The sequence below is a fragment of the Lygodium microphyllum genome, chromosome 3 (assembly GCF_053477565.2).
Source record: "Lygodium microphyllum isolate KBCC chromosome 3, Lygodium_microphyllum_v1.1.10, whole genome shotgun sequence".
Classification (NCBI taxonomy): domain Eukaryota; kingdom Viridiplantae; phylum Streptophyta; class Polypodiopsida; order Schizaeales; family Lygodiaceae; genus Lygodium; species Lygodium microphyllum.
Genome location: NC_141137.1, coordinates 106,215,499 through 106,238,960, shown reverse-complemented (window position 1 = coordinate 106,238,960; position 23,462 = coordinate 106,215,499). Strand labels below are relative to the sequence as shown.

At 47.3% G+C, this 23,462-nt stretch overlaps 2 protein-coding genes across 4 annotated transcripts in view; one reads left to right on the top strand and one right to left on the bottom strand.

The window, feature by feature from the left end:
- Nucleotides 1-23,462, bottom strand: part of TOP3A (topoisomerase 3alpha) — a 155,990-nt gene that overhangs the window by 39,263 nt on the left and 93,265 nt on the right. For all 3 annotated transcript variants that reach the window (XR_015690256.1, XR_015690260.1, XM_087674498.1), the window contains 2 exons: nt 4,023-4,101; nt 3,783-3,854 (listed from right to left, as the gene is read on the bottom strand). Coding sequence is in view for 1 of the 3 variants with exons in the window: in XM_087674498.1 (XP_087530624.1) it covers nt 3,783-3,854; nt 4,023-4,101 (151 nt within the window). In the remaining 2 variants the exon portion in view is untranslated. The remainder of the gene's footprint in view (nt 1-3,782; nt 3,855-4,022; nt 4,102-23,462) is intronic.
- LOC148038713 (uncharacterized) lies at nt 20,794-21,642 on the top strand. Its single transcript, XM_087675567.1, has one exon. The coding sequence runs from the start codon at nt 20,794-20,796 to the stop codon at nt 21,640-21,642; it is 849 nt and encodes a 282-aa protein (XP_087531693.1).

Sequence of the window (23,462 nt, the reverse complement as noted above, 5' to 3'; positions counted from 1 at the left end):
AGGTCTTATCAGCCTCCTCCCCAAAGGTGGAGACCGGTTGGAGCTATCCTAGTGGAGACCGATCACCCTGTTGCTAGTTGTCTATAAGGCACTGGCAAAGATGATTGGTAAGCGACTCCGCTCCGTGCTTCCAGACATCATTTATGACACACAAACAGGCTTTGTCAAGGATAGGAGCATCCTAGACAATGTCTTTACCTTCTTTGAGGCGACAAAGTGGGCCCAGCACAGTGGTCAGGGATTGGTTGTACTACTCCTGGATTTTGAGAAAGCCTATGACAAGGTGGACTGGGACTTCTTGGAGGACACCATGGAGAGGTTGGGCTTCCCCCAAGCATGGATCCATGGGGTCTCCACACTTTACAGATCGGTTATCAGCATGGTTCTCATAGGTGGCAAGAGAGGGGAGGAGTTTCGGCAGGAGAGATCGGTACGGCAAGGCTGTCCGCTGGCCCTGTATCTATTCCTACTCTTTGCAGAGGCGATGTCTCACTTCCTTAGATCATGTGTGAGTGGGCTACCCGGCCTCCAACTTCCAGTGAGAGAGGAGACGGAGCTGTTAGACTCTGAGTATGCAGATGATACCACACTTTACATAGAGGACAATGAGTTGATGCTGGAGAGAGTGAGACTAGCTCTCGAGGTGTTTTGTACTACACTAGGAGTGAAAATCAACTAGGGGAAGTCGGTTGGTTTCCTTACAGACCCGGACTCTAGTATAGAGTGAAGCATCCACTTGGGATTTAGATGGGTATGCAGAGGGCAGACTATCCACTAACTAGGGTTCCATGTGGGACTCCACATCACCCCCACCTAGCAGTTTATCCTAGTCCTCGACTCTATTCGAAGGAAGCTAGCCTATTGGACTACTGCTCACCTCTCCCTAGCAGGCCGAGCCCTAGTGGTCAACCAGGTCCTCCTAGCGATGGCTTGGTACATCGCCTCATGTTGGTGCTTCTCATCCTATGTTGCTCAGCTTCACCGCCTAGTGCGGAATTTCCTTTAAGCCGGGTCAGACAGTTCAAGGGACTCTCGGGCCAAGGTGGCGTGGGCGATCGTCATCCGGCATCAATCAAAGGGAGGGCTTGGGATCATTGACCCAGAGTATCAAAGTATGGCCCTTTTGGGCAAGCTTGTAGTCCGTGGTCTCACACCACAAGAGCAGACCTGGAAGGTCCTATTGCAGGAGGGTCTCCAAGAGTGTAGATCCAGGCTTGGGGAGGATTGGAGACCGTCCTTGAGATGGATCTTCACGACGGTCGAGATCACGCCCCCCAAATCCTTAATTCTGTGTGGCAAGGCCTCCGCAAGGCCCAATTCAGAGCCCCGTAGGTTGCTAGGAGGAGATAGACCGTCAGCCAGTTATGTGAAACCCCCAGGTCAGAGATCAGGAGGGAGTCCAGATCGGCGAGTGCCCCCACATCCAGTGGGCTGGTTGGGACGCCAGCCCGACTCGCACCATCAAGACCTGGCGGGAGGTGTACAAGTTAGTGGACGAGGTGGTGTTGCAGCGAGCATCAGGTTGCCAGAGAGGAGTCGAGTTGAGAAGAAGGGAGATTAACGCAGCAATACCGCAGGAGTGACTTGGCCCCCAAGTACGAGAGCCGGTAGAGCTCGGGGAGGTATGGGCCGCTAAGTTTTCACCGACAAGTACCACCATACAAGTGGCAAGTAGAGTGGACGGCGCCTCGCATGGGACTTTCTTCACCCTTCAGGAAGGGGGACGTCTGGCCCTTAACACAAGGCAGCAGGATGAGGGGATAGCTGTCCTTTCGTGGAGGACGACTCGGGTGGTTGGCCTTCAAGGGAAGACATGGCGATTGGACCCCTATGTTTTCTGGAACGAGCTCCGGAAGTGGCGCCTCTAGATTTGGGAGGGCAGACCAATTGATGAGCTGGAGTGAGATCCAGGAGAGTGGCTATGGCCACCCATTGCAGTCGCCAAGAAGCCACTAAGGTTCCTGGAGTACACAGCCAAGATTGGTAGACACGTGCTAATGCAAGAGGACATGGACTGGGCACCGTCGCACAATAGGTATTGGGTGGAGCACAGCATCAAGGATGCTTTCCAATGGACTTTATGGCGCCGCCTATGGGATAGCTAGAGGCCGAGGAGGGTATTGTATTTCGTATGGCTGGTAGCACATGTAGCACCCAGCCTTGGATGTATCTCATGGGGAGCTTTCTACTAGCAGGCAATCAGCCAGGGTCGTCACCTTCTGTATGAGGTTGGGATGTAGGACACAATCTTCCTAATTGAGGCTCGGTCACGCACAGTAGTCGGCTCAGAGGCCCTACCCATCCGCCTGGTACTAGAGCCCACAACAGACCGCTCTGAGGTATGGGAGATTGTAGGGAGTCTCACTGGATGGCATATCTAGAAGACGCGGTGTCAGGAGATTTTTGGAGGAGAAAGACTTTCTGTACAGGCAACCTTGGCAGAGCTCTGGACCTCCATCATCCACTCCCTTCACGGTCGATGGGACCAAGTGCAAGGTGAGTCTCGAGCTGATCAGGAGCTCCGTCTTCACTTCATGTGCACTTGGGGCTGTCAAGATTTGTTTCTTGTGATGCAGGCAGGCAGTCCCAAATGGTGATACACCCCTCCATGGCTTCTTGCCCCCATCCCCCCTAGACCGCCCTGTGAGGCCTGTACATTTGATATACTTGTGACTCTGCATCAGCTCCAGCTAGTCAGTTGAGCAGGAGCACTTCTTTGTATTCAAGGTTTTTCTGAAGTAATATAATTAGCCACACTTTATTTGCAAAAAAAAAAAAAAAAGCTTCATGTAGAGGTCTCAAAATATCTGCTGCTACTCCGGATCATGCTCTCTATTGACACTTTTAAGGGTGCTTATCAAGAACCTGAACTCATTTTCTTTTCACCTACGAGTACTAAATTTAACTTCGATACTAAACATGGTAAAAGAGCTTAGGGGTAGAGAACTTGAATGCTAAGGGGTATAGAGCTTGAGGTAGAGAAGGCGGTGAACTTGAGGATAGAGAAGTTGAATGTTGAGGGCAGAGAGCTTCAGAGGTAGGAGGTAGAGAGCTTAAGGATGGAGAGCTTGAAAGTCGAGGATGGATAGCTTGAGAGCTTGACGAGGTAGAGAGAGTGTGACTCATGATTGCTTGAGGACTAACTTGTGTATTTAGTCACATCAATAATATGAGAGAGAGAGTTCTGGCATTTGAATGACAGGGAGAAAAAATTTAGTGTAGTAAAGAGAATGTATTCTGGCAAAGGGGAAATATAATGTATTGGATGAGAGTGTGTGTGCACACATGCATGTCTGTGTATTGTGGGAGGGGGAGCATAAACAGCACCTAAAACAGCGCCAAATGGTATCCCAAACAGTCACCGACAGTCACCCAGGCAGTGACACAAACAAAAGCTTTTTGGTTGACGGGCATACAACAATGACACACAATGACCATGGCTAATGTTCCTTTTTTGCAACTGACCACCAGTTGTAAATCTTCACCAGAAGTCTCCACGAAAGCAAGCTTTGAGATCTCATAAAATTACAATTCCAAGATTGTATCTTGCTTTTGCATCCTTATAAGAGATGGTACTGTACATGAGAATTCAAGACAGTATCATATAATTGCAATGCTCATATGCGGTATTGCACCACCCAAAGTGATTCACCATCATGGTATTCAAAACTTCTAACAACAGCACCATAAGAGAATCCAATAGTTTCTTGTCACAGAAACATTTGTACTGTCAACTTGAGCCTACAAACAACATGCAGAAGTTATGATGAAGAGAAACAAACCTGTGTATTCACAGCTGTACTGACGGGGTATTTCTGCTTGTCGAAACCTGAACCGTATTTTGCGAACAGGCCCTGCAGGAACATCAAGACTTATTTCATGAACCACCCACTTCCTCTTTCAAGAATTAAGACAAAGTAACTTTGGGACGATTGCCTGAACGAGTGTCATTCTAGAGCTATCTGCTCCACATAAGCTTTATTTTGAAAGTCTAAAGAGTTTAGCATGTGTCTTGTCCTTACCTGGTCCACAAGTAGTACAAGCATCACCCAAGACTGATGCTTCAATTAGTGCACTTGGCAACCAAACAACATTCCTGCACTGCCAATCACACCACAAGATCAATTTGTTTATCCCACTATAATAAATCCACATCTCAGAGAGGCAACTTTTCAGCATCATTGAACATTGCATAACCTCATTCCAACATTTTAGAAAGAAATGGTAATCTTGCATACCTAGTTGCATTATTAAAAAGTGGGAATCATGCAAAAGTCTCACATTTTGGGAAAAGAAATGTCAAGCATGGAGAGGAGCAAGAGGACAGAGAACATCTCAAGTAAAAATGATCTCAGCCTTGGTGGATACTGTCCACTTGGCCTCTGACTCACACTGAAAAATGTCCAATTCATCTAGAAGCTTTTCATATATATTTTGACCCGCATTGGAAGGGAGTGATAGCCTGTCTTGCCAATGAGATAGGTTGTAACTAGCAAATATATTATTATCAGTGTCTTTTGCAGCAATTGGATAATAAATATCCCTAGCTTCTGCCACAACCATCCAAATGCATCATGACCTGGATATGTCAAGTGCAAAACACTAGCAACGGTAGGAGAATGTGCTCACACCATCCATACAAGCAGATTTTAAAAGGCATAAAATTGTGAAGTCTTTAAACTTATACACCCAAGAGAATACAAATGAATCAAGAAGAAATTCAAGTGCTGTGTAAAAAAGCAGCCTCTATACAATTGCAGAGCTTGCATAAGGGTTACCAGCATGTGTTATGTGTATTACCATAATTTGATGTCTCATACCAAAACCATTAATGCCTGTGATAGAAACCCTTGTTTGGCATACAGAACCATTGCTCTGATTAGTATTTGCGAGTGCCAAAGTTCTGTAGCTTGCTGTACAGTTTGTAACAATGTCACATTGAGAAATGAACCGCTTTTAGCCAGTTCTGTGTATGGGTTTCCTGAGGCTCATACAAATATTAGTTGCAAAAGCAATGCCCTAACATAAGAGCTGCCCTCACTGACCAAGTGCCACCCCCTCCTCCAGCCTTCTGCCAGCCACTCCCAGCCTCCCACCAGCCACCCCTCTCATCTATCATGCCTCGCAGCCCTTTCTGCTGCTCACACTGCCCTCTAGGCTCTGCCACCAGCACATACCCGTCCCTGCCTTCACCTTAGCCTTTCTCACCACCTGCTTTTCCATGGACCCACTGCCTTCATTCCCTCCCTACCTTCACCGTGAGACTCACCACACTTCCACCTCCTCTCCCAGCTCCTTCACTGATGTTACCAGACAGCAGATGTAGCCCTTCATGGTCTTCTCTTTTCCTCCTTCCTTTGCCCCCTGTGGCAGTTTCCCACTCCCCTCTTGCAGACTCCCATCAGCTTATCTCCCCAGCCTTATCCCTTTTTTCTTCAGTCCTCCCTTTCACCTTCGAGATGGGCACTCTGAGCAATAGCAGAAGCAAACACTGTCCAACAGACCATAGCTCAGCAGGATGAAGGAAAATATGCAACTTCCAGGACAACAGCTGGTTTTCCACATTCACCCAAGGACTCAAATGCCACCCAAGGACTCAAATGCTTTCCTGCTTGTCTGTTTTACTGCTACCATGTAGCCTACTATCAAGACTTAGATTTGTCTGCACAAGATCATCACTTTTTTCAAGGAGAAGCCTGAGAAGGAAAGAGGGTCATTTGGAGAGAGGGGGTAGCTAGAGCATCATTTTCATAACTTTAGAGAGGGCAGCAACAGCATCACTTTAGAGAGACAAGGAGAGACATTCAATATGTAGATGAGTGGCCAAGAGGACACATATTGCCAAAGAAGAGATAGATTCAATAAATGAAGCTACATCACAGTACAAGTACCATATGAGAACTTCCTATTGGACATCGACAAGAGACACAGTTAATGTAAGAAAATAAAGCATAGCGGAAGATAGCAAGGAACACAAGTACAAGAGAGAATAGGAGAGAATTTCTTTTAAAAAAATCTTTCACCAAATTGGTACAATTGATGGTTGAAGGCTTTGTCCACCCGTACACTCCTTGGTTGAAGGCTTTGTCCACCCGTACACTCCTATGAGCTTCCATAGTTGCATTCATACTACGTCTTGACTGGTTTGTAATGTACCATACTGTACATATCAACACCAGTTTGTACCAAAAAACAAGCTATTTTTTGCCTATGAAGCTAGACCATACAATATCTTCCAACTTCCAAGCCTTATGTTTATTATCATAATTTCTAGCCTCTCTCACACTCTCTCTCCCTCTTCCAAGATTACTAACAAATTCCAAGCCTCTCTCTTTTTTTTTGTGAAAATAATTGGATTTAGTAGTAAATATTTACATCAGACCATCACGTCATCAAAGAAACTGACGAAAGTCTACCAAGACTTTAATACAAAGAAAACACATAGAAAGGACAACTAGAGTAGAGCGAACAATAGCCAGCCATGGAGCAACAATGTCAGGAAGAACCAGGTCAGCTGATATCATAGAAGAGATCTGCCATAACACTAAGCCACTAACATGGGCCACATGACCATGGATGCCCAATACTGAATCAAAAATAAAGGCATTTTAAGTATGTCAAATATGCCACAGGGCTGTCCATCTAAGGAAATGGAAAATACAGGAATACTCTGAATGCAAAGAAGACATAGAGGGCATCTTTCCCATGATCCATGAACGGGCTATTATCCCATGCTCAGTCGTCGAGGACCACATGTGGGCAATAAAACTCCAAATCTGTCTAGCAACAGGGCAAGAGACAAAGAGATGAAGCAGTGTTTCATCACATGTGGTGCAGAATACACAACAACCAGCAGAGATCATTCGGGCACGCAGAGATCGTTCGGCCACACAGCACCTCCCCAATTGGAAGACCACCAAGAAGCAACCTCCACATGAACACTTTACCTTGATACGGAACCTTAGACTTTCAAAGCTAAATGAATCTTTCCTACCACATCTTTTTGCTATCCCGAATATGCCATAATTTATTAACCTTTGCAGTGACCCTTCTCTAAGCCTCCACCATTTGATGATATATCTAGTTAGCTGACCTCTTCTCGAAATCATCAGGAAGCACAAACATAGAGTCACGCCATGGAAACAATGGTTGTAACACAAGCAAAGGAGAGAATCTCTGAAGTGTGTCTTGTATGGACGACCAAATGTCACGATATCCACAAGGCACCCAAATGCTAACGAATATGCCGGAAAGAAAAAGGATGGGGCTTCCCAAGAATAACACCATCAAGGACTGTCTGCAACCCCAAACAAGACATCTGATTAAACTTGTCTCACAGAAAATCTTTATCCAGCCAATCCAACAACTTGGAGGAAGCCAGCACTTCTCCTTGCAACGACTTCTCCTCCTTACGAATATCAGGAGGGTGCCAAACTGCAGAATGTATTATCTCTTGCCAGGATGCAATCAAATGAGAAAGGAGAAAAGACTGGGAGACCTTAATAGGCCTCATGGAATTAAGCACATGCCACCAAAAAGCATGAATAACCGTGCTACCATGAGAGATGCCAATATTTTCTATGAAAAATTTAGTAATATCTGACCAAGGATGACTCTGTACACATAGAGCCTGCAAAAGGGCTAGCCTCAAAGCTGCCATATGCAAAGTAATGTCCAACAAAACAAAGCAATAGCTCTGTGTGTGTGTGTGTGTGTGTGTGTGTGTGTGTGTGTGTGTGTAATGGCCTTGATTGAGGGACAATCACAAAGGCTAAAAATATATTGTTGTTTCATGGATTTCTGCAAAGCTTTTGATATGGTACCACATGCAAGACTCATGCAGAGGTTGTGAGCCGTTGGGGTCCCAAAGGATATGCTGTGGTGTATTTATACATTGTATGAGACAGAGACACGTACAGTATGAGTGACTAGAGGCACAACAGACTCAATATCTAGCATGGTTGATGTAAAGTAGGCTATCCACTCTCTCCTTTGTTGTTTGGATTGTACATTGATGAGATTTAAAATCACATACAAAGATGGTCTGGTATGGGAGCTAGTTTGGCTGGGGTATTGATACCAATTTTGTTATATGCAGACGATATTGTGCTCATCTCAAATTCACCTAAGGGGCTACAACGACATTTGCGGCCCACACCACTCTATGGTGCAGCCATTTGGGGCCCAAGCCTTTATCATACTAAGGCGCCTCTCGTGGACTGTAAGGGACCTGAAGCACAACATTATGATGGCTGGGAACATATGGAGACACTGCTGGTCATGATGATAGCACATATGATAAGGGTGAAAGCCTCAGTACCACAAGAGATCATCTGAGCAGTAGAGTAAGGTTGTAGCACTCATGCTAGTGGAGGCACTATTCCAAGTAATCACCTTCCTTCAGAGGATATGGCAGCTCCCTAAAGACCGATACCCTAGGCTAGCTTTGGAGTCTTCAAGACAACTTGCAGCAGGGGGAGATAGATAGTGTTTGTGTGCACATATGAGCACATGGCTGAACTTGCATGGCATGAATATAGACAAATTGCCATTGTTCAATTATAGCCTTGATTGTCCTACTTTGAGTCTGAGTTGTTTAGAGTTGAATAGAGTGATCAAAGTAGACATCACTAAAATGGAGACAAAAAGGACTTGGTCCAAGTCCCCCTTACCCATTAGGCACGAAGATGGCACAATACCAATGTCACTTCTTGCAGCTTTTCCATGATGGTTTCATAGTGAGGCCGAAATATATGGATGCTCAACTTTCTCACGGGCTTCAAGTTGCTATTGGACAGATCCAGACCTCATCACATCAGGTGATGATTGAGACAGGTCGATGGAGCCATGTTGTAGCAAATGAGAGGATGTGCCAACTTTGTGGATGGGAGCTAGAGACAGAGGAACACTACATTTGTAGATGCACTATATACTATGATATCCAAGGCTACTACCATTGCCTCTTTAAGGAGGGCTTTGGATCATTGAGACGAGCGATGGACTATGAGGACCAAAGATATCTGGGCCTTTTCTTATTGGAGATCCAATGACACAGAGTAGCATTGTTACAAGATTGGAGGCAACCCCAGCCACATCCACCCCTCTAGAGAGCAGTTACAAACCTTTTCACTATAGCTGACCCCCTGGCCACTGCCACCTTAGACACTACATTCACCTTAGACACTACATCTACTGACAGGTGCCGTTGAGGGACATCATCTAGTGGCATCACAGTAGACAACTATAGCATTATGCAAAGCATGACACCCTAGGGTACCACAATGCTCATATGCAACACATTCATGTCATGATTGCTTGGTATAGACAAAGATTACCACAATGACTCAGTCGGAGGTAGCTTGCAATGTCTTGGTGGATTCCATACATTGAGAGGGAGATACTCTATACTCTTTTTAGTTTTTCAGTTTTCCATATTTCTCATTTTCCAATTTTTCATTTCAATTTATCACGTAGACCTAGATATAATTATGTTTTCTTCTCCGATGAGAGATGATGATGCCAATTGTATTAGTTATGGTCTCATAGGCCATTTTGGCCTTCTAGAGATACAGTCGATAGCACCATTGGGGTGAAACAAGGCTGTCCACTTTCACCGACACTTTTTGGGCTGCATATAGATGAAATTTCAGAATATGTGGATAGGACTGGTGGGGCCAGAGCCAGCCTAGCTGGAGTGCTAATACCATTATTGCTTTATGCCAATGATATTGTACTTATATCTAACTCACCTGAGGGACTAAATAGACACTTGGATGCATTATCAGCTTTTTGCAGAGATAGAGATCTTAAGGTGAACCTTGGGAAAACTAAAGTTATGGTATTTAACACTTCAGCTGCTTGGGTGACAAGAGCTGAGCACCAGTTTACTTTTGATGGAGAGCGAGTGGAGATGGTTAGGCAGTATGTCTATTTGGGGGTCACATTGAAGGGACCACGGTTCTCTTGGAGAGAGACATCAGAGGCTCGTTTGGCAAAAGCATATGCAGCCTTAGGTGCATTGGAGAGGCAATGTGCTCACATACAATTTCATGAGCCGCGCACCAAACTGTGGCTTTTTGATACCCTGGTTACACCCACACTCCTATATGGGGCAGCTATTTGGGGTCCGAGTCTCTTTCACACGAGGAGACAGCCTTTGGGAGACCAGGATGGACCAGAGAAGGAATACTATGACGGATGGGAGCATATGGAAAGACCACTGGTCATGATGATCTCATGCATGATACGAGCGAAGAGCTCGACCCCACATGAGGTTATCAGAGCTGAGTTGGGAGCATCACCCATGGTGGCTGAGGCCTTGGTCCAGGCAGTGACTTTCATACATAGACTATGGGAGCTCCCCCAAGATAGATACCCACGGCTAGCCCTGGCCTCTTCTAGACAACTAGCAGCAGACGGTGACAGACACTATTGGTATGCTCAGATGAGTACATGGATGAGTCTACATGGGCTGCAAATTGACAAACTACCCCCCTTTGACTATAGCCTGGATTGCCCTACACTTGACCTAAGCCGCGATCAGAGCTAAACCATGTGATCAGAGCAGATATACTGAAGTTAGATACGGAGAAGGCCTGGATCCGACCCCCCTCCCCCCATGGCACGAGGATGGCACACTACCAGACCCACTTCCTTTAGGTATCTGAGGATGGTTTCATCACCCGACCCAATTACAAGGACACACAGCTACCTCATGGAGTACCGATCATGGAGTACGCATTATCCGTAAAAACTGCCCATGCTTCCATCCCTCTAGATAGGACCTTCGAGCTAAAGGAAGCTATCAGTTGTTGCTAAACACCTTCCAAAAACTGGTTTTACTGCAAAAAAGATTGATTAAACCGAAGAGGCAAATGGGCAAGGAGAGCCTTAAATGCATGAACATGTCAACAAAACAAGTTGTCTTTCCACACACATATCAATGACTGCGGGAAGAAAAGAGTCGCACTGGCAGATGTAGATCCTAGAGGTTGCCTGATCTGCAAAAACACAAGCATTAAAATCACCCATAACAAAGCCTTGACGAGCCATGGCAAGGCAGTGCACGTCATCCCAAAGTTGATGACGTTCCCTTGCATTAGGAGCATACACGCCTACAATCCACAAAACCTCTCCCTCATAAATTATTTCGAGAATCAAAAATCGGCCATGAGGGTCCTGAGAGACCATCGATGGCTGTAGGGAGGATTTGACAGCCAACAGAACTCTTGATTTGTGCGGAGGCCGACCACTAAAAAAAACCGCATAATCCTTATATACATAAGAAGATCTAGCCAAAACGTATTATTTATGCTCCACAGCACAGAAAATATCCCATTTTCCAGCTAGCACAACTTTCCACAACCGATATTGCTTGTTGCCTGAAGAAATACCTTTCACATTCCACAAAGCAATTTTCATGATGAAACACAAATGAGAAAAACTACTCAACCGCCGGTTTCCCTTTTCCTTTTACATCAATAGCCTTGGCAGCCTGGAATCTCTCCATTTCACCTCGAATAACATCAACAAGATCTACCCTTTACAAACCCACAATCAAAGCACGGGAAGGGAAAACATCCCGAGGAGGCACAAACCTCCCACGCACATCGAAGCGCAAAGCTGAATCAGAAGGCCTTTTATCTTCTACTGCCGAAGCATGCGAAGATTGAGCTTTCATATAAAAACCCCTACCTCTGCGTTGAAAGGTTTGAGTGATTGGGGGCAACCGAGGATGGGCAGGAGTGGAACGAGAATCCTATCTTGCATTACAAAGAACCACATTGACCCAAGAATCCTCCTAAAGAGACAAATTCTGCCCACCCACAAGCAAAGCACGCTCCCCTTCATTACGACCATGTGGGAAAGCTGCTCTGGATCGGCTATTGGCTTCTAAATCATCTGCTGAGGGAGGTGGTTTTGCATTTCCATGTCTGGATCCATAGAACATTACCCTACCTCCATATTTTTTTCGCATTCCGAAATGAAATGGCCCAATTGGCCACATTTGAAACAGTGTCTTGAAAAAGTACCCCATTTCAACTCATATACCAATGTTTGTAACCCTGGAACCTCAAAACGAATCTTTGTGAGGCGAGGTTTTCTTGTATCCCAAAGCATACATGCCCTATTCTGATTGTGGGAAGCCAGCCGAGGTTCCACCAAGACCCCCCCAAGGGTTCTCAAAACCAAAGGGAGGAGTCTCCAGAGATGCGCAGGGAAATCCACCACCTCTACCCAAATTGGGCATGCCTGTCTCAACGGCTCCTGAAACTCAGCCATGGGCCTCCCAGGGACCACATGAACTAGCTGCCCATGCATAAACAAAGGAATGTGTTGCATAATAAGAGCCCGTACTTCCGTAGAATGAAAAAGAACTTCAAAAAACCCCTTCAGACCATCATAAATCTCTTCAACCAGGGGAACCTGCATACGCCTTGAAGCATCATCTGAGCACTGTTCAAAACTGACAAGCATGGATTGAAGCCAAGCACAAATTCTAGTGATCAAAGGAATCCTTCTGGTAAAATAAAATATGGCTACTCTCTCATGAAAAGCAGCTATCTGTTGTAAGACCAAGTCAGTTCCCATGACTGCAACTACTTGATCCCCATCCAGTAATGCGTTAGCTTTATCCTCATTACAATGGACATAATCCGACATAAGATGATTGGCAATGGCCAGCATGAACTGTAAAGACACATCAGGTTGTGAACACGAAACATGAACCTCAGACTGAGGCGAATTCAGGCCTAAGACCGGTTCTTCAACCGACATCCTACAACGTTTGCCCAGCTCTTCACTATCCTGCAATGGCCCGAGTTCATCAGCCAATGAATCACCATCCAAGTCAGCCAAGTCTTTGTCATTCCCTTGCCCAATCTACCGATCGAGAAAGGCCATATCAATACCATTAGATTCCTACAGATTTTCCATAGCAGAACCTACTCAATTTAGTTCAACATAGCATAAACGTTAGCTTCACTGGGGCTTTTGAAACCTCCCAGACATTTTGTATGCAACATTTTGGTCTCATAGGCCAACTTGGCCTGTTGTAGACGTTAATATAACTCTCTCTCTCTCTCTCTCTCTCTCTCTCTCTCTCTCTCTCTCTCTCTCTCTCTCTCTCTCTCTCTCTCTCTCTCTCTCTCTCTCTCTCTCTTTTTCGTAAAGGGTAATTGTATTAATTACGAAAAAAGTACAAGTTTACTTGATTACAAGATACATGATGGCACTAAGCCATGATGTGAAAAGTTCTAGTTCTAAGAGTTACAAGGTCATGGAAAAGATATAGAGGAAATTGTCATATGCCAGGGATGCAAGTCCTACGGGGAAAGTAAGTCAGAATGCTGAAGAAGATCGATCTACCAATACAAGAGCCCCTTAAGTCGAACAATATGCCGTTGAACATTACAGGCGGAATCAAAAAGAAAAGTATTCCGAATGGTCTAGTTGTGCCAACAGCCCCAATAGCGAAGAAAGTGAAAAACTAGTTTCATACGTGGCTGTGCCGGTGTTGGGTATTTGGGCTGCACAAAGACCCAATCAAAGGGCCTTAACGAGAAACCAACCACTGCTCTCCAAACGGCTGACAAGAACGACCATATTTTCTTAGCGATAGGGCAAGAAATAAAGCGGTAACGGGCAGATTCGACACTGGTGGTGCAAAAGAAACAATTGCCATTGCATATTCGTCGCTTGGAAAGAGCAGAAGCAAGCGGAAGACCCCCAATCATCACCCTCCAAAGAAAAACCTTATATTTGAAGGGTGTCTTGTTCAGCCATCCTTCCATCACAGTTGCCCTCCACCATGACCCGGATTTACGCAATCCCCATAGCGCATTAGCTTTAGTGACCAGCCAGTGATGATCTTTAATCAGGAGATAATAGACCTGGTTAGCGGAAGCTTTATCTAAATGCAGCCGGCCTTCAAAGTCCCAATCCTGCCAAGGACGATCCGAAGCAAGGGCGGGAAAGGGTTGGCTACTCTGAAGCACCATCAGAAGCTGTTCCCATAAATGCCTGTATCCACGAGGAATCCTAAAGATTCTCCTGGCTGTACGAAATGATATTAGCACATTGCGACTGGCAAGGGTGGCATCCGCGACTGAAGTTAAGCCCAAACGTGCCATACGGTTGAATTGTGGTCGAAGCTCTTGTTTACCTTCCCACGAAAGTATCCGCGAGACTGCCAACAATTCCAGTTGAAACGAATTAGCAACCAAGCGATCCTCCGCTGGATGCCACTGAGCCTTCCGGAGGACCAGTTTCCAGGAGCATACCAAATGGGTAAGCAGGGATGAAGAGGAACAAGCGAATCGGGAATCGGCATTAAGGACATGCCACCACGAACTCTGGATTTGGGTATTGCCATGCCGAAGCCCCTGCTCCTGAAGGAAATAATGGGCTATAACGACCCACGGATGATGATCTGAGCACATAGCACGGAAAAGAGACCAACGGAGGGCCAGCATGTGGGTTTGGGCATCCAAAATAGCTCCTCCACCCATGCGTTTGGGGGTGCACGCATGCGACCAAGAAATCCAGGAAATGTCTGCATGCAAGGAATCTTTCTTCCATAACATGAAACGAATAAACTGAGTCAGAGCATTCAGAGTAGTAGTAGTTCAGGGCAGCAAGGGCAAGAAATATGTGAGCATCGGCAACATAATTGTCTGGGCTACTTTGAGGCGAACATGGAATGGCCAAGCCTGAGACTTCCAATACAGGAACTTAGCTGCCAGTTTCTGAGAAGTCCACTGAAGAAACTACTTTGGTGGAACATCAACACCCAAGGGGTAGCCAAGATGTCTGACAATGGAACCACGAGGCACAACGATACCCTGCCAATTCAATGACTGCAAATCCGACTCCGTGCAGCTAAGAATGGCTGATTTCAACGCATTGATGCGAAGGCCGGAAGCCTGACCAAAGAGAGCCCAAACATCCAATGCTTTGCGAAGGTTATCCTTATCCGCCCGCAGAATCATAAAACTGTCATCAGCCAAGGATTGACTAATGAAATGTTATCCAAAAGGAAGCGACAATCCAGCCAACTGAGTGGAAGCGGCCACATGAGATAACATCGAAAGAACCGGATGGGTCGCAAGGGCAAAGAAGAGCGGGCTCAATGGACACCCCTGTCTGACAGACCGGGCAAGGGCAAATGGTGCGGTAACGCCTCCATTCAACATGACTCGCGAAGACGCCACTGCACTGATGATGTAGATCAGTCTAGACATCCGATCACCAAAGCCCATAGCAGACATAAGCTCTGCAACAAAAGACCAGTCCAGATAGTCGAAAGCCGTGCATAATCAATCGCCAGTTGCGCATTTAACACATTGTGCAGAATGTTTCGGCCCTTAATAAAGCCATATTGAAGTGGATGTACAATGGCAGGGAGATGCTTGTGGAGCCGATTCGCCATTACTTTGGAAAAGATTTTGTACATAGACCCCATTAAAGAAATTGGGCGCCAATGTTTCAACATAGACGGCGAAGGAACCTTCGGAAGCAATTTAATAAGTCCTTTCCATGAGGAAGGCATAATCCCCGTTTCCCACACCTGCTGAAACAAAGCCGTTAATGGTTTCGCCAATTGGGTAGCAAAAACCTCAAAGAACTCATTGGTGAGACCATCCCAACCAGGACTTTTATCCTTGGGTAAGTGTAACAAAACATCTACAACCTCCGCCTCACAAATATCTGACTCCATAGTGGCTTGCATGTCTTGCAGAACCTGATTACGAACCAGGTCATAAAAGACTGAACGGGCCTGAGTAGTTTGGGCTGAAGGTGGCGAAGTGAAACCAAGAAGATCAATGAAATAATCCCTGCACATATGCACAATAGTCTGCCGATCAAGGACCAGTTGCCCGTCTGCATCCAGAAGTCTAGTCATATTCTCTCGAGCAGGAGAGGCATGGAGGGCTCGAAAGAATTTATGAGTCTGACACGCATTATCTTGCAAAGTCTCCATCAAATGCTACAGTTTGGCCTGCTGATACAATTTCAACTGAAATTCTTGAATAAGATGAGCCACACGCATTTCCAGTGCTAGTAAGAACACATCATCTGGAGTATCCATCAGCAGAGAACGGACCAAAGCCAGCAAGTCCTGGGCAGCTTGCCGACGCTGTCGACAAAGAGAGGCATGATGGATTCCATACTGGCGAGCAACCCGCTGCACATTAGAGAGCAATCTTTCAAAGGAGGCAGTGCCCTGAGAAGAGAAGTACAGTAAGAATCTATCAATCAATTGCTGCATATAACCCTAAAAGATTGCATGCTTCAAATAAGAGGAGTTAAAGCGCAAAGGGAGCCAGTCCAGGAATCGCTTGAAAGGTGCAATGGGGTGTGCGAGCATCTCAAGCTGCAGAGGAAAATGGTCCGACAATGCATATTGCTGCAAGACTTTCATTTCAAGCATCTCAGGGAGGAAATCATAATTTTGCATGATGTATATGCGGTCCAGCCGCGACCAAGTTGTTGCATACTGAGCGGAATGGAAAGTAAACCCTGTAGAAGAGGGGTTCAACCAGGACCAGAGATCTTGCTTAAGAACAGCAAGAGCCAACTCATGCCACCTATGGCTTTCCGGCGCGTCCATCACTGAATGCTTCGAGGTGGACTGCGAAGAATCAACACACATATTGAAATCGCCCATGAAGAGGCCCCGTCTGCCAAGTGACAAAGAAGTCTGCAAAGTATGCCAAAGCTCCCGGCGCGATAAAGGATCATTCGGTGCATAGAGACCAAGTAACCATAAGATTTCTCCATCTAGTAAAATTTCAATCACCACAAAGCGCCCATGCACATCATTTTTAATAAGAAGAGGTTGATATTTTTCGTGTACAATCATAAGCACACCAGAATAACGCATGGCCTGTGTCCCTGCATAGAACAGACGAAAGCCATGACAGTCTACAACTTTTTCAGCTTCACCGTGACTCTTGCGTTCAACAGCACACAAGACATCCCACTGATTCTCATGCAATACAGTCCACATGACATGTTGCTTATGGCGAGAACAGATTCCTCACACATTCCAAGTGGCTACTTTCATGGTTGTTGTAAAAGAAAATCAGGTACGAGGCACGGCTTGCCTTGCTTTGACCTTGTCCGCGAGAATATCCAGGACTCCCTCATCCAAGAAATCAGCCAACACGGCAAAAGAGTTCTGCGGACCAGATTTGGAGGTCGACGGCATATCTGCTGGCCTGGGAATGGAGCGGGGATAACGACGATCCCAGGGGGTAATGACATTGCCTCAGGCATCAAAAGTCAGCTTAGCTGGTGGACCCTTTGGACGATCCGAATACACTCTCCAAGGGGGCTGAGGACGGGGGGCAGAGGAAGCCATCGCAGGAGGAGAGTGCTCTGACGGCAACATTTCTTTCCTGCGCATATAAGTACGCATGGAATCTTGTGGCGTACAAGGCACAGAATTCTCCATACCAGCAATCGCCCTGTTATCTTTTTTTGCGCGTACTTCAACCCAGTCGGTGCCATGGGAGGCTAAAACCGAAACCTGTTGTTTACCTTTATCCAGAGCTTTGGGTGGATGAATAGCATCCTGCGATGGGACATCACATACCATATCTTCCATGGGGAGTGCTACATGCCCCGCATCTGAAGGGTGTTGCTGTTCTGGGCATTCGGCCATGAAGTGTCCTAATTTGCCACAGGAAAAGAAGTGTCCTGCAAAAGTGCCCCATTTCAAACGAAAGTGTAAGGAATGCATACCAGAGCAATTGAGACGTAACCACGCGGGCCTTTTCTTGGTAGTGTCCCATAACATACATAAGCGATTACAATTCACTGCCCTTAAACTTGGAGGGACCAGAACCGTGCCCACAGCAGCCATGGCTTCCTTCAACAGCGGCCAATAAACAGCCGGGCAATTTTCCACTTCAACCCATACAGGGCACTCCCGTTGTAGCAGGCGCTGAAAATCTGCCATTGGGCGCCATGGTACTACATGGACCAAACGGCGATCAAGAAACAGAGGCAGTTTAGACAGAAGAGCAACACGGTGCGTCTCAGATTTTAACAACACCTCAAAAAACCCGCGGGGACCCACAAAAATCTCTTCAACACATTCCCCTTGTAGCACGCTGTGCAGCCACTGGCGAATACGGGAAATCTGGGGGATTCTACCAGTAAAGAAGAGTATCACCGCGCGATCATAGAATACTGAAAAGGAGCGCAAGACAGATTTGGGGTCAACAGTGCCTTCCAAAACATCTTCCGGTGCAAATTCAGAAAAGGCTTCCTGATTATGTTGAACATAATCACCAAGCAAAGTGTTTGCAAACTCTGGCAAATGCTCCCAGTCAACATCCTGAGAGTCTGCAGAGTCCGAAGCAACCTGCGCATAAGAACGATCCTGAGGATCCATTGACGCCTCCGGAGTGTGCTTGGTGCGTTTGCCTGCAGGCTGAAAGTCAGGAGCAGTGGGCGTCTCTTCATTGCACGGAACCATATCATCAGGTTCCTCGGTATCAGAGTCCGGACCAAGCGCTGCCACCGTTTGGTCTATAAAATCCAAGTCCAAACCGGCCATGGTGTATTGCTGCGTATACCAGTTAGAGGCTGAACGAAAATCTCACGGGAAGCAAGACAGCACCGGCCGTTCTACCTCTTCGCAGGCAGAGACGGGCTCGTTCCCGTTACTGACTCACGCTGTCGCGCGCTCTGTGTGGCAACCTGGGGGTGACTGGCTGCTGGCCCTTGGTGGCTCAGGGCGGGCAGCAGGCAGGGGGCGACGGAACGTCCTGGCAGAGGGCGAGCTAGGTTAGGTGAGGTCGATCCTGCGCAGGGTCGGATTGCTGGTCCCCAGCTTCACGCAGGGTCCAATCAAGCCTGCGTTGCCCTGGGGGAAGGGGCCAGGCGGCACGCAGGGCAGGGCGGCGAAGAAATCGCAGGGCAGGGCAGCGCAGCACGCACGTAGGTCAAGGACGTCACGCAGGCGACGAAGGACGACGGGGCAGGGGGCGACAAAGGACACGCAAGGGGTAGCAACGGGCGACAGGGCAGGCGGCGACGAAGGACGACGGGGCAGGGGGCGACGAAGGGCGCGCAGGGGGTAGCGACGGGCGACAGGGCAGGGCGGCGCGCAGGGCAATGCAAAGGGCGTCCGAAGCAAGCGCACGTGCTCTCGCTCTCGCTCTCTCTCTCTCTCTCTCACACCTGGGTCGAGGCGCTGCCCTAGACGAGCAGGAGGTGCAGGGAAGATCGCGTCAGCAGGAAACGTCCCGTCACGAGCAAAGTTGCCATCGCTCCTCCACGACCATTCTCTCTGGCAATCTCTCTCTCTCTCTCTCTCTCTCTCTCTCTCTCTCTCTCTCTCTCTCTCTCTCTCTCTCTCTCTCTCTCTCTCTCTCTCTCTCTCTCTCTCTCTCTCTCTCTCTCTCCCTCCCGTCTGTTCGTTCGTTCTCTCTCCCCATTCGTTCTCTCCTGTCCATTCTCCCATTCTCCCCGTTCATTCTCCCGTCGCTACCCCGTCCCTTATACCCGCTCTCTCTCCCTCCGTTCTCCCGTTTGATCATCCGTTCGTTCTTCTCTCCATCCGTTCTCCCGTCGCTGCCCCGTCCTATGCACTCTCTCGTCTGCTGCCACTGCCCGTCAGTCGATCACGTCACTCCAGGAAAAGGGCAGAGATCACACCACTCCAGGAAGGGCCAAACAAGAAGGGCGATGGAATTATATTCGAAGGCCCTCAATTGTGTTCACACCAGTGGAGCAATATGTCGTAATCAACTTGTGCCTGACACAACAAGACGGAGTTCGCCCCCAAAATGGAGAAGGTCTAGATAGAGCAAATGATTACCAATGCCATCAACAAAGTCAAGGAGTATGAAAACGGACTGAGCATAGTGAACAGGCAGCTGAACGATAAGATTAAAAAGCTGGAATTAAAGATAGAAGCCCAAGATGGGGAGATTCAATCACTTAGGCAGCTATTGACTGACATTCAGCTCAGCCCCAAGCTAGAGGAAGGAGAAATTCAACCTAGCATGACCGAGGAGCTCACCCGCATCAAAGAGGAAGTATAACAACTCCCAAAAAAGGAGGAGACGACGAAGGAGGCTGTTTCTTGGGCAGAGATGCTCAAGAAAACCCAGTAGCAAGTAGAGGAGGCGGAACAATGGATTCAAATTGCAAAGAAGGGGAAACACCTAGCACACACACCTACAACAACCATAATCAATGACACATTGGAGGAGGAACAAAAAAGGAAAATGATAGCACTCCATGTTCGGGTGACAGGGCTGAAGATGCATGAAAAAGTGGATGAGGACACCGAGGTGCTATACACGTTAATGAATATCAAGAAAGACACGCATGTCTCCACTTGGAGAGTGGGCAAGAAAAGTAGAGAAAGGGAGAGCTCAAAAGAGCGTGCACTCATTCTCTGCTTCCCCACCATGGAGGCTAGGAGAGACTTCCTAGCTCAACGCCGTACATTGAAGGGGACCGGTGTGTTTTTGGGTGACGATCTCACACCAACCCAACTAGCCCACATGAGGGAGTGCATGGCAAAAATTAAGGGACCGGTGAGCTTTTGAGGAGACATTCAGAGGGAGAGATATAGTGTTCTACTCAAAGACACATCAAGGACCACATACTACACTTCCACGGGTGACAGGCTATAGGTGGGAGTCAGCTTGCAGGAAGGAGACACGCACAGACCACAGTAATCACGGGTCGCAAGAAGTGGTAGTGTTATTTAGGGAGGAGCTACAGCAAACGATCCACGTAGTCCGTAGAGATGAGCAGGGCATATACATGTGGGTGAGAGTGCGTGGTGAGCAACACACTTTGTATGTTGCCATATGCTATTTTCCCCCTATGACGTCCCGATACGCCCCACCCAAGGGGCAATCACTATATGTGGCTTTGGATGAGGATATTTGGGAGTTCTCGAAGGAGGGAGAGGTTATCTTACTAGGAGACTTTAATGCCAGGACAGCCTCCCATCAGGTGTCTTTCTTTGATGCATCTAAGGATATGCTACAGGAGCAGGATGTGTCAGAGCTACAGTTGGAGAGGACATCTCAGGATATGGGGGAAGTCACTAAATATGGGAGATACCTTGTGGAGATGGGCACAGCACACAGGTTGGCCATTCTTAGTGGCCTGGCTAGATACCCCCTATCCGGCGCCTTCACATGTTATCCTCACCGACATGGTGCCAGCATAGTAGACTATGTTCTTGCCCCACCGATGCTAATATCTCACATCCGGGACCTCTCAGTATCCCCACGCCTTCTCGGAGTTGCAGTGGATCATGCCTACCTATCATTCACCATCGACCTCCAATTCACTAACACGCAAGCCCATCATGCAGCTCACCGGCACCCGAGATACCTCTTTTCTACAGAGACAAAGGATACCTATGAGACGGAGATCCTTAGATTGTTACATGATGCAAAACCCGACGTTCCATTACAAGAGCTGACTCGGCAGTTCAGTGAGGCCCTACACATCGTTGCAAGTGTAGCCTTTCCACACTCACGACCCACACAAAAAGCCTTCACCGGGGTGACACCTCGGAACAGTTGGTATGATGATGAGTGCCCTGAGACCAGAGCACAACTACAGAGAGAGAGAGCACTGGGCACAGATACTCTTTAGACGCCTCACACGGTGGAAAAATAGAACATTCTTGGCCTAGCTGGAGCAAGACCTATATTAGTTATTCTTGAGCAAGGACTCTAGAGATGCTTGGAGGCTTTTCAGAGAGCATTGCCCGACCACACCTATTACATCCACCGCAGTATGGGAGGAGTATGTAGCTAGTCTTTATATTGTGGAGGGTCAGCCACCTCTTCCTGACCCACTTGAGCCTTGTCCAGACACCACCACTTTCTTTACAGAAAGTAGGGTCCGAGAGGCCATTAACAGACTTAGCAGAGGAAAGGCACAAGATCATGATGGATTAGTAGCTGAGCACTTGATCCATGCTAGAGATTTGGTGGCCAGATTCCTAGCTTACATGTTTAACAGAGCCATGTGTGAAGGCCTACCAGAAAGCTGGAGCACGAACACTATTGTGCCTATCCTCAAGTCAAGGGACCCTACTCTACCCAGTAACTATCGGACTATCATGGTTGGGCATAGAGTGGCTAAGTTATATGCTTCCATCCTTGAGTATGAGTTAAGCAGGTAGGCAGAGATGTGGGGTCTTAGAGCCCAGGGACAAGCTGGCTTTAGGAGAGGCTTCTCCACATTGGATCACATCCTCACACTCAGAGCGATCATTAAGGAAAGGGCCCATGGCCGACAGACCTACTGCTACTTTGTGGACATCTGCAAAGCCTTTGACATAGTACCGAGAGATAGGCTGACAAATAGATTGCATACCATGAGAGTACCGAAAGAGCTCAGTTGGGGTATTTTGGCACTGTATGAGAGAGTTGTGGGTAGAGTTCGAACACCTAAGGGCCTTTCGGCACCTATCTACTCCACCATTGGAGTGAAGTAGGGATGCCCCTCTCTCCGACATTATTTGGCCTGTACATTGATAGGATTGCTGACTACATTTCACAGGAAGAAGATAGAGGAGCTCCACTAGCTGGCACTTGGATACCTCTCCTACTCTATGCAGATGGCATTGTATTGATAGCTGACTCTCCAGAGGGTCTACAGAGACACTTGGATGCACCACACTCCTATACTTTGGACAGTGGGCTTTCAGTGAACCTTGGTAAAACCAAGGTGATGGTATTTAATACTACACCACAGTGGGTCAAGAGATCAGCACCTAAATTCACATACGGATCTAAGGAGTTGGAGTATGTGGATTCTTATACATACCTAGGAGTCTTATTCATAGGGCCACCTTTTCCATGCGAGAGGCAGCAGTTAGTCGCGGATACACAACACTAGGTGGTTTGGAGAGGATGTGCCTCACAGGTGCAATTCTACGAACCCCATACCAAACTATGGCTCTTTGATACACTGGTCACATCCACACTACTTTATGGAGTACAGATATGGGGGGCTACTCTTGACCACCGTAGCAGATCAGGGCGCACTTGTGACGGATGGAGGTCGATGGAGAAACCCCTAGTATCCATGATATCCAGGATGATCAGATGTAAGGCCTCATTGCCACATGAGATCATCAGAGCTGAGCTAGCAGTTACACCGATTGTGGTAGAGGCCCTCACCCGATCGGTCGCATGCATACATAGCCTATGGGACTTACCCAGACACAAATATGCACGGTTGGCCCTTGAGTCCTCCAAACAGCTTGCCAAAGAGAGTGATACTTCATGTTGGTATGAACAGATGTCGGCCTAGTTTGAGTTGCATGGCTTTAGCATGGACAAGTTACCCCCCTTCCAGTACTCCCTTGATGCACCATCTCTTGATCTAAGCAAGTTAGAGATCCGCAAGATCATCAGGATGGATCTTACCCAGTTGGATATCAGGCAGACATGGTTGATGCC